This window comes from Malus sylvestris, chromosome 15 (assembly GCF_916048215.2).
Source record: "Malus sylvestris chromosome 15, drMalSylv7.2, whole genome shotgun sequence".
In the NCBI taxonomy this organism is placed as follows: domain Eukaryota; kingdom Viridiplantae; phylum Streptophyta; class Magnoliopsida; order Rosales; family Rosaceae; genus Malus; species Malus sylvestris.
In genome coordinates, this window is record NC_062274.1 from 5,089,316 (window position 1) to 5,104,674 (window position 15,359).

Sequence of the window (15,359 nt, forward strand, 5' to 3'; positions counted from 1 at the left end):
TTTAGGAAATGATTTGAGAATTGAAAATTCACGGCTAATATATTATTTGATGTTGTCATATTCGAAAGTGAATTTTTTTGTAACTTTTCGAGTAGTTTTGAGCGATGAACACAAAGTTTTGCCCTATCAGGCTTGAGCCCTTTGCTTTCGGTAACTTAGTTGACCGTTTCTGTATTTACACGCTCAAACTTATTTCATCATAAGCACTACAAGAAAAGTGAGCAAAGTCACTAATATATTGTCACCAATTAATTATGATGTCCGTTGCTTAATTACATTTTTGTCACCAAAACATCATTGGTATGCATTACTCTTAGAGTCACTATTTCTATTGGCAATCGGAGAGTAAGTTTAGATTTGTAATATTTTTGCTACCAAAGTCAATTAGTGTCTAAAATAATAGTATTACTTAGGGGTGGGCAAACGGGTCTAGGAACCACGGGGCAGGCTGGGTCTAGCCGGTTAGGGGCGGGTACAAGTTTTGTAAAATCAAAATGGGGCGAGTCCATGTAATTGGCGGGGCGGGGCGGGTCTAAATTTCTGAAAAACCGGGTACCCAGGCCCAGATCGTTTCCACCGTTCATATATAAAGATTAAATCTCTACCATTCATTTCTACCCCTCTTTCTCTTAGTCGCTGACTCTCGCCTCCTCTCTCAACTTTTCCAGGATCCATCCTCTCTCAAGATGGACTCTTGCCTACTCCACCGTTTCCTCAGCGCCTACTCCACCACTTACTCCTCCTCTCGTTGAAGCCACGGTTGTCTTCATCGGTGCTACCCCAACCCCATCTTCTCTCAGATCAGAGTCGTCGCTCCCCTCTCCCACTTGAGTCGAGTCCTCTTGTGAACACCACCACCGCTGTCGAAACCCCCTCCATGAAAGACGCCTTCTCCAAATATTCTGATTACCTCAACAATCTTGTAATCCCTAATTTAAACTTCACCAATTTGCAGCTCTGCAAGCAACTCGAAGGTTTGTAGAATGACAAGCGGGAAAGGGTCGTAAAAGCAAGTCGCGATATCACCATTAATAGCTAAAAGGTCATCTTTAAGGTTCACATGTAATAAAGCTGCGACCTTTTGCTTGAAATTTTGTTTTTGTTTTTTGGGTTTTGGATTTTGGTTTTTTTTTTAATAATTTTATTTATATCATCACTGAAATGATGTTGCTGTGGAATTTGAACTTGAATAGAATCAGTAAACATAACAAAAAGGAAGTTCTGCAGAAAGCTGAAAAGGATTTAGTAGCTGTGACGGATTAGTACATTTCCCAGCTTGTTAAAGTGATGCAGGCTAAGTTTTTTCTTTTATTACTGTTACTCTGGGATTCTTTGAGAAAACTTGAAGCTTGAATTGTTTTTGTTTTCTGGATGATTTGGAAAATGGGCGAAAAAAAAGGACCCTTGTACCTGGCCCAAACCGGTCCATTTGAAACGGGCCGGGTTAGATCCGATTTTTATTTTAAAATTTGTTACATCCGGCCCGTTTCTTTTACACCCCGGTTCGGTCCGGTCCCTTCAAAATTGAGCCCAGCCCTAGTATTACTCTATTTGAGTCCCAATAAAAAAAATTAATACTCCAATTAAAAAATGAAATTTAATACTTCAAAATAAAATAATATAAACTTTCTATCTCTCTCTCGTGGTTTTTAAATTTTAGGGGTGTAGTCAATTTGGATTTCAAAGGATTTTAATGAACTTTTTTAAGTGATAGATTTCGAAAGATTTTAATAGATTCTACAATTTCATATAGATTTTGATAGATTATTATGGATTTTTATGGATTTGTAAGGATTTCTTATTTGACTTCTACAACATAAATTTTTTTCTCAGTGCACAATCTGAAAAAGACATAAGCATATATATATTTGTATGGAAATATAAATCAATCGAATATGTCTTTCTCTCTCGCATTTGAATTGTGATTTCTTTACAAAAAATAATTTTAACTAGCCAAAACAAGTAGTGCTTCTTAAATCAAATGTCTCAAAGTGGAGAGAGAGAAAGAAAATGGAGAGTGAGAAACAAAGATCGAGTTGCAAAGTGGAGAGAGAAAGAAAGCAAGGGGGTTGAAAATAAATTTTAGGGGTGGAGGTAGGATTTTGTTATGTTTACAATCCCTTCTCAAATCCTACAAAATCTCCTATTGAAAGAAATCTTTCAAAATCTATGAATTTATGAATACCCAAAGTATTTTAAAATCCTTTAAAATCCTCATTTGACTACACCCCCTAGAAGGTTTTCGAAATTTTATTATTTTATAATTTATTCTCTTTTTGGAGGTAGGATTTGCTACGACTATTTAAACATTTTTGAGGTTGTATATGAATTATCATTCATATCATTCAACACTAAACTTTGAGGTTTTCTCAAATTTTTATGGATTTCATTTGCTAATGGATTCTAGCTTAAGATTTTCGTTTGATTTCAATGTATTACAATGCATCATTATCTCTCATCATTATTTCATCACATGACAATTAGTCATTAGACAGATAATACACTTTCTGAACACATAGCAAATGTTTATTTGAAAGTTAAGCTATTAGGTCTAAAAGTTAGTTGCATGAGAGAATGTGTGTGTTATCATAATGCTGTAGTTTAGTTTTAGGCCAAAGAGTCATCATAATGCTGTAGTTTAGTAGGCCAAAGAGTCATCATAATGTTGTAGTTTAGTTTTAGGCCAGCCTCCCCCCCCCAAAAAAAGGAAAACTAATGAAAAAGGCTTGAAAACTTTGAGTTTTAATGATAAGGACAAAATAAAGGGTAAAGTGAATAGTACCAGGATTGACTTTTTAGTGTAACAATGTGGTTTTTCGTTAAAGTGAACAGTACCGGGTGCTTTTCTTTAAAGTTCCCAAAAAAAAAACCCACTCCACCCCACACAATAGGTTGACCCAAAGTGAAGGCCATCTTTAAGCCCATCACATAATGAATTGAGCAAAAAATCGGCTTACATAACGCCAGGCTGACGTCAGCCATATGAATTTTTTTTTTTTTTTTGCCGTTGGCGCGTGGGATACATGCAAACGTGGGCCCGTGTTCCAGCATTTAAAAAATAATAAATAAATAAAATGTCATAATCTTATCGTGGGCCACGTTTCTACTTTTAGGCTATTGGATTTCATCATTTTTTAAATCCAACGGTCTAGATTAATTAATTTAATAAAAATTGTTTAAAAAATATAGAAAAAAAGGATTATATATATACACGGAGATGGATTGTTTGCCCTCCCCTTTCCATACCCTCATGTTTTATGCGGTCACGGTTAAGCCACGTCAATATTTTATATTAATTTTTTTATAAAAATAATAAGACAAAAAATAAATGTTGACGTGGCTTAACCGTAACCGCACAAAACATGAGGGTATGAGAAGGGTATGGAAAGGGGAGGGCAGACAATCCATCTCCTATATCTACCTAACCATATTTCACAAAAATGGTACTTTCAGAAAATAACAGGTGACATGACAAGATTGGTTAAAAATTCTATACAAAATTTTTAAAAAATTATTTTTTTATTTTATTAAAAAATTAATAATATTTTAATACGAATTGACTAAACTCTTGGCCAGCTCATTTTTTTAGGGGTAGAGATGCACTTGGCCAATTATTGTTCATTGGAGTCAATTACTATTCGTTTGAATGGAGTAAATGGACTTTGGACCAGCTCATTTTTTAGGGGTAGAGTTGCTCTCATAACAACAGTCTACCGATCCCACAAAGGCAACAAACTATATCAGGAAAATGCTAGTGGTTCCCATAACCAACTGGTATTGGTTATCACACTTTGACTTTGAGATACGTCTAAAGTCGAATGCATTGATTACAATTTACAACATTGTGAAACAAGAAGTAGAGATATCACAATTTACACTAGAGTGAAGTCAGACATCAAATATACATCAGAAATTCATGATAACTCCTCTTGTTCCACTAAAATTAATTTAAACTAAAAACCAATATTGCATGGTACAAGAACCCAACTCTCAAATCACAGTGCCCATAACAACTAGATAGCTTAGGTTATAAGTATCAATGGAAATGAACATTAAGTACTCAACCACCACCAATGGGAACTATTCTCAAAACGCTCAAGAAATTAAGACAGCACGCGCACTTGACCTGATGCTAAGAACCGGGTCATCTTTTGCTTTTGGGCACTGAAAAGTCACTATTCTGGTATTAGCACACCAAATTTGACCAAGCACCTACATATCAGTTTCTGAACTGAACATGCATGTTTTAATATTTTTTCCATACGAGTTCAGAAGGAAACCCCCCAAAACACCATGAATTCTCACATTGCCGTAACATTATTATCTGTTCTTGCATGCATTTTCTTGAGTGTAGACTCAGCATTCACTCCAAGCAATGTCACAGACAAGGAGGCCTTGATATCATTCCAATCTACGGCCAATCTCCCTCCATTTTTGTGGAACCAAAGCTCATCCCCCTGCACCAACTGGACCGGAGTTGCTTGCAACAGAATCGGTGGGACTCAACGGGTTGTTTCTCTCGATCTTTCCGGCTTCGGACTCACTGGCTCCATAAGCCACCATGTTGGGAGCTTGACAGAGCTTCAAGTCTTGAACTTGGCGCGCAACAATCTCAGCGGTCCAATCCCGCCATCCATAAGCAACCTGTCTTCCACCCTCACAAGTTTGAATCTTGGCACGAACAGCCTTACCGGTATAATCCCAATGGAATTAGGTTTTCTTCGTAAGCTCAAAGAACTTGATCTTGCCGGCAACCAACTCACCGGCACTGTTGCCTTGTCCATATACAACATCTCTTCGCTAGTTCGCTTCACCGTTGCTTCAAACCAACTCTGGGGTGAAATTCCAAGCAACATTGGCGTCACGCTGCCAAACCTTCTCTACTTCAGAAATTGTTTCAATCTGTTTACAGGGAAAATTCCAGCGTCCTTGCACAACATTACGAAGATTCGAGAGCTCCGACTGTCCAACAATTTCCATGACGGTTCAGTTCCACCAGGCCTCGGAAATCTTCCCTTCCTTGAAATGTACAACATTGGTTTCAATCGGATCGTTAGCTATGGTGACAATGGTCTTGATTTCATTACTTCTTTGACAAACAGCAGTCGCTTAAGTTGGCTTGCAATTGACGAAAATCGGTTGGAAGGCCTAATTCCAGAGTCCATTGGCAACCTCTCCAAGGTTCTTTCGAAATTGTACATGGGAGGGAATCGAATTTATGGTAACATACCTGCCTCAATTAGTCAACTCAGTAGCTTAACTTTGCTAAATGTGAGCTACAATTCAATATCTGGTGAAATCCCATCAGAAATTGGGCAGCTGAAAGAGTTGCAAGTGCTTGGGTTAGCAAGAAACAAATTGTCTGGCACAATTCCGAACTCCTTAGGTAATATGATGAAATTGAATCGCATTGATTTATCTGGAAATTACTTTGTTGGCCATATACCCCTTTCATTTTCAAACTTTCAGAAATTGCTTTCCATGGACTTATCTGACAATTCGCTCAACGGAAGCATTTCCGGAGAAATATTTCTAAACCTTCCTAGTTTGAGCACAATTTTGAATTTGTCTAACAACCTTCTAAGTGGACCTTTGCCTGAAGAAATTGGAGTACTAGCAAATGTTGTCACTATAGACCTCTCCAACAATGGCTTATCGGGGTCAATTCCCAGCTCAATTGGAAAATGTACAAGCTTGGAGAGATTGTTCATTGCAAGAAACAACCTCTCCGGTCCTCTTCCAAATGCTCTTGGAGAAATCAGAGGTCTTGAGATTTTAGACCTCTCCTCGAACAAGCTTTCTGGTTTTATTCCTGATAAACTTCAAGAACTACAGGTCCTTAGCTTCTTGAACCTCTCATTTAACAGCTTAGAGGGAGTAATTCCTAATGGTGGAGTGTTTGTTAGAAATATCTCAAGTGTATATCTAGAAGGAAACTGGAAACTTTGCCGAGATTGGCCATGTGTGAAGAGTGGTGGTCAGAGGAGAAAAGTACTGGTTTTAGTTCTTATCATAACATCTGTTCTGGCAGCATTGGTAGGCATTGTGGTAATTGGCTGGTTGCTTTGTGTTAGGAAAAGAAAAGGCTTAGGCTGCAAAACAACACTTAGAGAAACTTCTCCTGATTTATTAATAAAAGGGCAACATCAATTGGTCACATACGAAGAGCTCCGCAGCGCAACTGGGAATTTCAACCCGGAAAATTTGGTTGGAAGTGGGAGCTTTGGGACTGTATACAGAGGGTTTTTAAGACAAGGGACCGAAGTTGCAGTGAAGGTGCTTGATATAAAAATGACAGGATCTTGGAAGAGTTTTTTGGCAGAATGTGAGGCGTTGAGGAACGTGAGGCACCGCAATCTTGTTAAGTTGATCACTTCGTGCTCGAGGGTGGATTTTAAAAACATGGAGTTTCTGGCCTTGATTTATGAGTATTTGAGTAATGGGAGCTTGGAAGATTGGATTAAGGGCAATAAAAAGAAAGCAGATGGAGATGGATTGAACATTTTGGAGAGACTCAACGTGGCCATTGATGTGGCGTGTGGATTAGATTATCTGCACCACGATTGCGAAGTTCCAGTTGTACATTGTGATTTAAAGCCGAGCAACATTCTTTTGGATGGAGACATGACTGCAAAGATTGGAGATTTTGGGCTGGCGAAGCTGCTCATGGAGAGAACAGAGATTACTCAACATTCTCTTAGCTCCACAAATGTTCTAAAGGGTTCTATAGGATACATACCACCAGGTTAGTACTAATTATTCTATTTCCTCACTTGCAAACATTTTTAGTTATGTTCAGTATATTCCATAATTCATTGCCGTTATATTTTGCATATTGTGTTGATATTTGGTCAATCTTTGTAACTTTAATGAATATTGTTAATGTATTAAGTACTATAGATTGATACTCGGTATCAGTTATTCGTGATTGTTTTAGCAAATGTGCTTTCTTTATAATTTTCTGACTTTGAAAATGAACACTACAATGTAGAGTATGGTTTTGGACAGAAACCATCGACAGCGGGAGATGCATACAGTTTTGGAGTGATGTTGTTGGAGCTCTTCACTGGAAAAAGTCCAACCGACGAAAGTTTCACAGGAGACGAAAACCTCATCAGATGGGTGCAATCAGCCATCCCTCACAACATGATCAAAGTGCTAGACCCCGAGCTGCTAGACCTCATGCACTGCCTGCCTAATGAAGGGCCGTATCTCATCCCAGCAGAAGAACATAATTGCCTGGTCTTAATTTTCGAAGTTGGACTCTCTTGCACTTGCGTTTCGCCTGACGGACGCAGTAGCTTGAGGGAGGCACTTTACAAACTAGAAACTGCTAGGCAAACTCTGTTCAAAGTTGAGAGTGTCAACTGTCAAGCGTTAACTTGAACAACAATTGCACATTCACGAATATGTTAACAGCGAAAATCTTCCGAAAACACGAATCTAGCACTCTCGGAGGCTCGGACATATGAGGGTGGTTTTCAATTTCATATTGCTGTGAATGACACACCCAAACCAATAGTTACGGCTGGTATGTATAAAACATTGTGTTTTCAGTATTTGGATTTGTAAGGACGATGATGAGAAGAATAATTTATTGCCTTTTTATGTTATTGTTTGATTTAGCTTTCTTTTTCATTCTGCTATGTTTGAATATCGATTGATTCAAAAACAAAAATTTTGAATATAATAATAAGGAATTAGACAAACGTCTAACATAAAAATGAAGAACCACTCAAGTTTTAATTGAAATCAAACAAAGTAAAAAAAAAAAGGGTCTGGGCTAAGCCTTTTTCGATCAAAAGAAGAATCAGTTGCACGTTTCTAGTCTCGATAAAGTGAAAGAAACCAATTTAAATGATTTGCTAATTTACAATTTACAAAAAAAGAAATTCAAACTCAAATAAAATAAAATAATTCTTTAATCAACTGACTTATACATATTTAAAAGAAAAATTATTGTACTTGATTTAGAAGAGTAGCACTTTCAAATCATGGCGCCCCAAATTTGTTTGCCCCAAAAGTGAATTATGAAAGTTTCAAAATTTGTAACCCAAATCAGACCCAAAAACAAACCGGACCGGGAAAAACCCCAATTTCAGGTTCACAAAGCGCGCAAAATCAAAGTTTTGAATCCGGTTCATTAGAAAGTCACGTCACGTGCGTTTCCACAAATTTTAAATTCGACCAAACGAACACGACAAACCGCTCCAAAAATTACTGAAAAACACAAAATTAAAAGCTTCAAATCCAAACAATTCGCATCAAATCAAACAGCGCGAAAAGAAGAAATTTTGAGGCTCTTCCAACATGGCGCTCTCCCTATCTTTCTCAAAACTTCAAAGCCTTCAACTTCCTCTACAAATCCCCATCTCCTCCCTCACTTTACACACCTCCAACTCTCTCTCTCTCTCTCTCTGCGTCCAAGCTACAGCGAGTAAAGTCCAAAGCTCGGTACTCTGAGAGCAATGGCCTCTACCACTGTGGCGGAGCAAGTGAACCGCAGTCGCATCACCACTCGCGCGGCTGCCAAGAGGAGGGCGATGGCCACCTTGGCGGAGGAGAACCAGTTGGGTAATAAGAAGCGCGCGGTGCTTGGAGATGTTACGAATTTGGTTAACGTCGTCGTTTCGGGCAACTCCAAACGGGTTGAGCTGCAGAAGCCCCATTGTGTCACCAAGAAGGAAAAGAGGGCCGAGGCGGCGCGTGAGTTTGAGGATCCGCATCTTTGTGGCCCGTACGCTTCCGACATTTATGCATATCTCCGCCGTATGGAGGTACAAAGATCCCACCTTTTCCCAAGTTTTTCGATTTCTTCATTCGATAAGTTGAACGGTGTTGGATTGTTCGATCGATCTTGATATTGGGTTAGGGTTTTGGGTTCCATTTTGATAATGGTGATTTGAATTTTGAAAAATCCTGCTACTTTTTGGGCTTAATCTCAATTGGGGTTTATGTTTTGTGAATTTGGGATTTTCGGTTTGCATTAATGATGGGTTGTTGTTGTTTAGGCGGAGCCAAAGAGAAGGCCGTTGCCTGATTACATGGAGAAGGTTCAGAAGGATGCAAATGCCAATATGAGGGCAGTGCTTGTGGATTGGTTAGTGGAGGTTTCAGAGGAATACAAGCTCCTTCCGGAAACCCTTCATCTATCTGTTTCTTACATCGATAGATTTCTCTCAACGAATGTTGTCCACAAGCAGAAACTTCAGCTTCTGGGAGTTTCTTCGATCTTCATTGCCTCGTGAGCTTGCATATCTTTGGATCTGTTTGTGAGTTTGTCTGATTGGTTCTGTTTCTTATGATCTGAAATTAATGATACTTTTAACTGATAGGAAATATGAAGAGATTGATCCTCGTAATGTGGATGAGCTCTGTGACATAACCGAAAATACATACACAAAAGAAGAGGTATTTGATCTTCTACTTTGTGTTTTATCTGTGATGATTGTCTCTTTTTACATCAGGATCTCAAGTAGATACATGTGCTTTATACTAAGAGTGATTTTTTGGTGGTTGTAAAGGTGATCAAGATGGAGGCTGATATCCTCAAATCCCTGAAGTTTGAAATGGGGAATCCAACTACTCGTACCTTCTTAAGGTAAGGATGAACCCGATGTTCAAAGGTCACTCTTTTTGGTATATTTAGTTGCTTCCCAAGCTTAAATGACCTTGGCTGAGTGTTTTTGTTCCTTTGGTGTATTGTTTTACAGAAAATTCACTGATGTTGCTCAAGAGAGTTACAAAGTAAGCTTTCCTTCTGCCCTCTAACATACATGTGGATTTGACATGTTTATGGTCTCTTGTACTAACTGCTTGACTGTTTTGTGTGGTTTACAGACTCCCAATTTGCAGTTAGAGTTCTTGGTTGCCTACCTTGCGGAGCTGAGTTTGTTGGATTATAAACTTGTCAAATTCCTGCCTTCTTTGATAGCTGCATCAGCTGCTTTTCTGGCAAGATTTATGACTCGAACAAAAACACATCCTTGGGTAAGGATATGATGAATTACTTATGCTGGCTTCCATAGTTCTATATGTATGAAAGCAATTACTAAGATGCATTCATTCCAGTGTCCAGCACTACAACAGTATACCGGATATAAAGCAGCTGATTTGAAAGAATGTGTTCTTGCCATACATGAGATGTGCTTGGGAAGAAGAGCAAGAAATTTGAATGTTATTCAAGAGAAATACAAACAACCTAAGGTACTTATATCAGAAATATGTTTGACCTTTTCTTATTTTCTAAATTTCGGAAACAATGATTCTAATGGAGTTTTATTTTTTGAATGCAGTTCAAATGTGTGGCACATATTCCTTGCCCTCAAGAAATACCAGTTCATTTCTTTCAAGATCTGAAAGCATGAAGAATGATCTTTGAGGCAAGGGCTTGTCCAATGTGATAGGAAGATCTGGCTTTAAGTTGATTATGGCGAGCTCAATGAAAGGGTGGTAATGTGGCCAATTGCCATTCGGTGAGGATGGGGCATCAAGTTTGATCTGCTTTGGTTTTTCATGATTGGATGCTCACTTCCAAAAACCGTTACTCCTGGTTAGCACATGATTAAACTTCTTCATGTTGGACTTCAGACATGGTGGTTCTATGCTTGCCATTCATTGGATCAACAGCGAATAAGCTTTGATGCAGGGTTATGGTCGAGCACTGAACCAAATTATCTGAAACCAAGGGGACATTGCACTTCCAACCAAATGTGGTGCAATGATGTGAACATGGGACCTAATTGTGGCAAGCCAAGATTTTCGAGCCACAGGTGGAACAATGTACATGAGCAAGAGCATTGCCCTTGTTAAACTGAAACAGCCAGCCCTTGCCCTTTTCGTTGATGAAACTAATTTAATGATCTCCCAGTATTGAGGACAAGAATGCTCATTGCTTATGGTCCCTTTATAGTTCTAGGTAGAATTTCATGGGTACACCTTTGTTCATGTAATAAGCTATGATGCAAATTTGTTTGCTGACTTCTGGTAAGTTTGGCTGTAAATGAGAATAGAAAATCATGATCTCTTACTCAAGTATGTTTCCTCATAAATTGGCGAATTGGAAATTCCAAATTTTAATTACATTGTATATTTGAAATTTTAATGAAAAATGTATTGAAAGCTGGAAATGATGAATTTATTAGCGAAGAACATATCAATTAGCAAGATTTATTTATAAATTATAAACATAAATAAACTAGAAAAACAAAAACTCATCAAAATTGTAACGACCCGTCCCCAAATTTTAAGGTTTTAATAATTTTAATTTGTGAATTTATGAAAATGCCCTTCAAAACAAATATGTTGATTGCTTTGTCGTGTCACATAAGATTCGTTTTCTTGGCGTATTCTCTTAGTACTCATCCCTACGAACACGTGGGCGTAAATGGAACACAATTTGGAGTTATTAACAAACGAAGTCGGGGACAAAATAGTAAATTGATTAATTTCTATAAGGCTCTAGATTTTTTGAGCCAAATTCGAAAAGCCACGTGTGTGGCTGAGATTGAAGGAAAGGAGAGATGATCGGTGGAGATGGAAAATAAAGGAGAGGTGAGGACCAATTGGGAGCAAGGAAGAAAATATCGGTAATATCGGAAATATCGGTAGTCCGAAAACACGGAAATATCGATGGAAATATCGGGATAATATCGATATAGATAAAAATTACATGGAAACCACGGAAATTGTAAGAAAAACTTGGAAATTTTTATTGAAACTTTACAGGATGTTTATTTAGTCAATTATCTATTAATTTATCATAAAAAATTGGAAGGAAATGCATTGCATGATAGATTTAACTGATTTAAGTTGATTATATAGCCAGCTGGCAAACATTGTGAGTGTATAAAATATATAATAATTAATTAAAGAAGTTTAAACACACCATAATCGTTTATATATAATGAATTAGTACAATATTTTACACTTTATACATTGCATGGTAAGATACATGAGTGACTAAGTACCACATAGAGTTCCTATGAGGTTCAAAATTTTCACTATCTTCATCATCACTATGTGTAGAGTAAGTGTATTGTGAAGAGTAGTCAGCAACCATAGCAATGGCTTTCAAGAACCGAAACCCAAAAGTCAATAGGAAACCGAATACTTCGGTATTTTTCGGGATTTCAGGATTACCAAACAAATGGGATTTGGAAACCAATCCCATATCGAAAATTTCGGTATTTTTCGGGATGGTTTTGGTTTGGGACTTTTTCGGTTTGGTTTGGGATTTTCGGGAATTTTTTCCAACCATACATGTAAGTGACCAAATAAAAAATAGAAAAATTAAAAACCACATGCCATTGACTAAGTAATCAATTGACACAATTTAAAATATAATACCACAAAAAATTTGGAATATGTGCAAATTTGTTTCTTGCAAAAAGAATTCAAAACAAAACCATATATATAAATAGTTTAGCATGTTTTCATAAAAACGTAAGTGGTATGGTGGTCAAGTCGCTGAAGGAGTTAGATGGGAGGGGTTCGAACCCCTTTATGTGCATGTTTGAGACTTTTCAGAAATTTTCAAATATTTTTAGGTTCATCTCGCGATATTATATATAATATCGCGATAATATCCACAATATCGCGATATTATCGATAATATCAATATTAGCGCAATATATTAACGAAAAGTAAAGGAATACTCACGAAATATCGTGATATGAAAAAAACGATAATATCGACGAAATATCGCCGATATTATCGATTTTTAAATCTATGATTGGGAGAAGGGAGAGGGTGAGTGACCAATTAGAGAGGAGAAAAAGGAGGGGAAATGAGAGAAATGAGGAGCACAGGATAACCCTTGACCCGATTCCTCCCCGCCGACCCGACTTGGTTTCTACACAACCCGGTGGTGATTCCGACGATTTCCTGGCGAATTGACCGTTGCCACCACCTAAAATCAACCCCACGACCTCCCTTTTTCACGTTACACCTAAAAATCGAGGGATTTGGGCCTTAATTTGTGAAGATCGAAGGCACAGCTTCAAGGGTACCCACGACGGTGAATCTGTCATTCCTGCAACGTTTTCGTTCAATTGCCACCACCAACATACTTCCCTTGAGTCCAGGAACAAAGCCGACCCTTTATAGGGTTTCCGACGGGTTTTAGTGAAATTGGAGCTTTTTTTCCGGCCAAATTGGTCTTGGTCGCAGGTATGAAAGTTGCTCCACACATCGAGATTTTAATTCCTGTAAAATTTGATAATTTTTGGAGTTATTGGATTTTCCGGCAAGTCGGGTGGCCGACCGCCACACGTGGCGGCATGTGAAGGAAAAACCCGAGGTTCCTCAACGTACTAAATTCAAATCCACCATCCGTTTTCCAAAATTATAACGTTTTAGCAGAGTTTTACTAATAGGCTCCTAATTGTGTTTAGGTGCGTTGGCAGGAAGTGATCACATTCTCGATAGTTCGAGCGGCTTTCGGGCAATGGAAAACTAGTGGGTGGACCCCTTCATAACTTATATATTTTTATAAAATATTGGCCTAGCATGCATTTCATATTTCGTGCATTTAATATGTTTTACATTATGCTTTCCCGATTTCTATAATTATGGTTTATATAGAATTCATGATTTAATTAAGTTGCTTTACAAAATATTATGATTTATTGAAATTACGTTTTTATGAGCAGATATGAATTATTGGATTTGCGTATATGGATTTCGATTATGATTTATATGATGGATTTACGAATATGGATTTATTATGGTTATGAAGATGGTTTGAGCTTTGATACAAGTTTTGAGTTATGTTTTCAATACTTACCTAGTGGGTTATCATACGGCACATCCGCACACCACAGGTATTGTCTATGGCCATAGGACACAGATGATGGAGGAGTGAAATATGATATATTATATACCCCCAGCTTCACCGCCGAAAGCGGTGTCAGACAACTTCACTAGTTTCGGCTAGTGTCGATGTGGATATATGCTATTTGATTATACTTTACCTGCGGGTGATGGACAAGTTATTCAGCTTCACCTTCGGGTGATGGACATGTACTGCCTTCGGACGACTATGATACCCCTAGTTGAGTACTTCACTGATGGCATTTACGAATTTTCCTTCTGGCAACGTTTTCAATATTTTAAGAATGGTTTTACACATATCAATTTTACAAACATCTTTCATTGCATGCTAGGATTTTCACAAAACCTACTATGTAGTATTACATATATGTTTTCAGAACATGGGGTTATTATGTTAAAAAATAAAATGTTTTCCTATTATTAGTATTATTATAAACTCTGGTCTACTCACCTTTTTTGGTTTTGCGCCCCCTTAGGAATTAGGATTGAGGCACATAATTCCAGCGTCAGGGCACTTCAGTTTAGTTATCCTCAAGTTTTCTCTGTATAGGTATCATTTTCTTAGTAATCCTTTCATATTATTCTTAGTAGTTGTATGCTCTGAACACGATTTTGCATCGGTTTATATCTTTCTAATTAAATATTTTATCGGTAAGCATGTTCAAAATGGCTTCGTCACCCTCGGGTGTCGACCAACACGTTTTTGCCTGGTATGTGGGGATATCGGGGTTGGGGCGTGTCAAAAACCATTTCCTGATTATTCTCTGTACTTCCAGCAACTCCTCCCTATCTTTGTTGGGTCTGTCTCCTTCTCGACTATTTTTGTATGATATTCTCGATGTCTTCCCCCACCTCTCCCATGCCCACCAATTCTTTGCGGTGGCTACTCCACCAAACGTCCGATGAATCTTTTCATTTTTCTTCTCTTGTGCGTGATAGGGACTTGCTTTTGCAATCCTGCTTAACTTCTATATGCAGGAGAAGGGAGAAGGAGGTTTAGAGTAGTGGTTGAGTGGTGGCTCTGATACTATCTCGGTTGAATCAGTTGAATGGGTGTAGAAAGATATTTAATTTTTATTTTCTTATTTTATTTTGTATAAGGGGTAAAATAGGAATTACAGATAAAGTTTTTATTTTTTTTAGCTGGGTGTAGAAAGAGTTTGGTTGGGTCTAAAAAAAATTACCCAAAAAAAAAATGTATTTAAAAAAAAAAAAACCTTGCCATTTATTCCTTCCTCAAATTCCTATAAATGAAAAACATTGCGTCTATGCGTGAGTTGTATGTCAAAATCATTCTATTAGATGAGATTAAAAAAACCTTTTTAATTATACAGAAATTCGGTGGACTAAACCAATTCCATTAACAAAAATTGATAAGGAACAACAAAAGTGGGATTTCTCAGCTCCATTCAATTTCATCCTCTGAAATTTGAGCCAATTTTTTTATTTTTTATTTTTTATTTTCGGGTAAAAATGTGAAATTAAAGAAAAGCCTCCGTAATATGATTTTTTCTACGAAGATTTAT

At 37.6% G+C, this 15,359-nt stretch overlaps 2 protein-coding genes across 2 annotated transcripts; both read left to right on the plus strand.

Annotated features, from left to right (window-relative positions):
* The first annotated feature begins 4,231 nt into the window (after nt 1-4,231).
* LOC126601184 (probable LRR receptor-like serine/threonine-protein kinase At3g47570) lies at nt 4,232-7,613 on the plus strand. Its single transcript, XM_050267861.1, has 2 exons — nt 4,232-6,745; nt 6,992-7,613. Exons 1-2 carry the CDS (start codon nt 4,294-4,296, stop codon nt 7,384-7,386), a joined length of 2,847 nt encoding a protein of 948 aa, XP_050123818.1. The 5' UTR covers nt 4,232-4,293; the 3' UTR covers nt 7,387-7,613.
* A 647-nt stretch (nt 7,614-8,260) lies between these two features.
* LOC126601206 (putative cyclin-A3-1) lies at nt 8,261-11,034 on the plus strand. Its single transcript, XM_050267885.1, has 8 exons — nt 8,261-8,777; nt 9,012-9,244; nt 9,336-9,411; nt 9,525-9,601; nt 9,714-9,747; nt 9,841-9,990; nt 10,072-10,206; nt 10,296-11,034. The coding sequence occupies exons 1-8, from the start codon at nt 8,469-8,471 to the stop codon at nt 10,365-10,367; spliced, it is 1,086 nt and encodes a 361-aa protein (XP_050123842.1). The 5' UTR covers nt 8,261-8,468; the 3' UTR covers nt 10,368-11,034.
* The last annotated feature ends 4,325 nt before the right edge of the window (nt 11,035-15,359 follow it).

Excerpts from the sequence above, each read along its gene's own strand:
- LOC126601184 (XM_050267861.1), top strand. The coding sequence starts at position 4,294 with ATGAATTCTCACATTGCCGTAACATTATTATCTGTTCTTGCATGCATT. Across the intron at positions 6,746-6,991 it reads TATAGGATACATACCACCAG|AGTATGGTTTTGGACAGAAA; the intron begins GTTAGTACTAAT and ends ACTACAATGTAG.
- LOC126601206 (XM_050267885.1), top strand. The coding sequence starts at position 8,469 with ATGGCCTCTACCACTGTGGCGGAGCAAGTGAACCGCAGTCGCATCACC. Across the intron at positions 8,778-9,011 it reads CATATCTCCGCCGTATGGAG|GCGGAGCCAAAGAGAAGGCC; the intron begins GTACAAAGATCC and ends GTTGTTGTTTAG. Across the intron at positions 9,748-9,840 it reads TTGCTCAAGAGAGTTACAAA|ACTCCCAATTTGCAGTTAGA; the intron begins GTAAGCTTTCCT and ends TGTGGTTTACAG.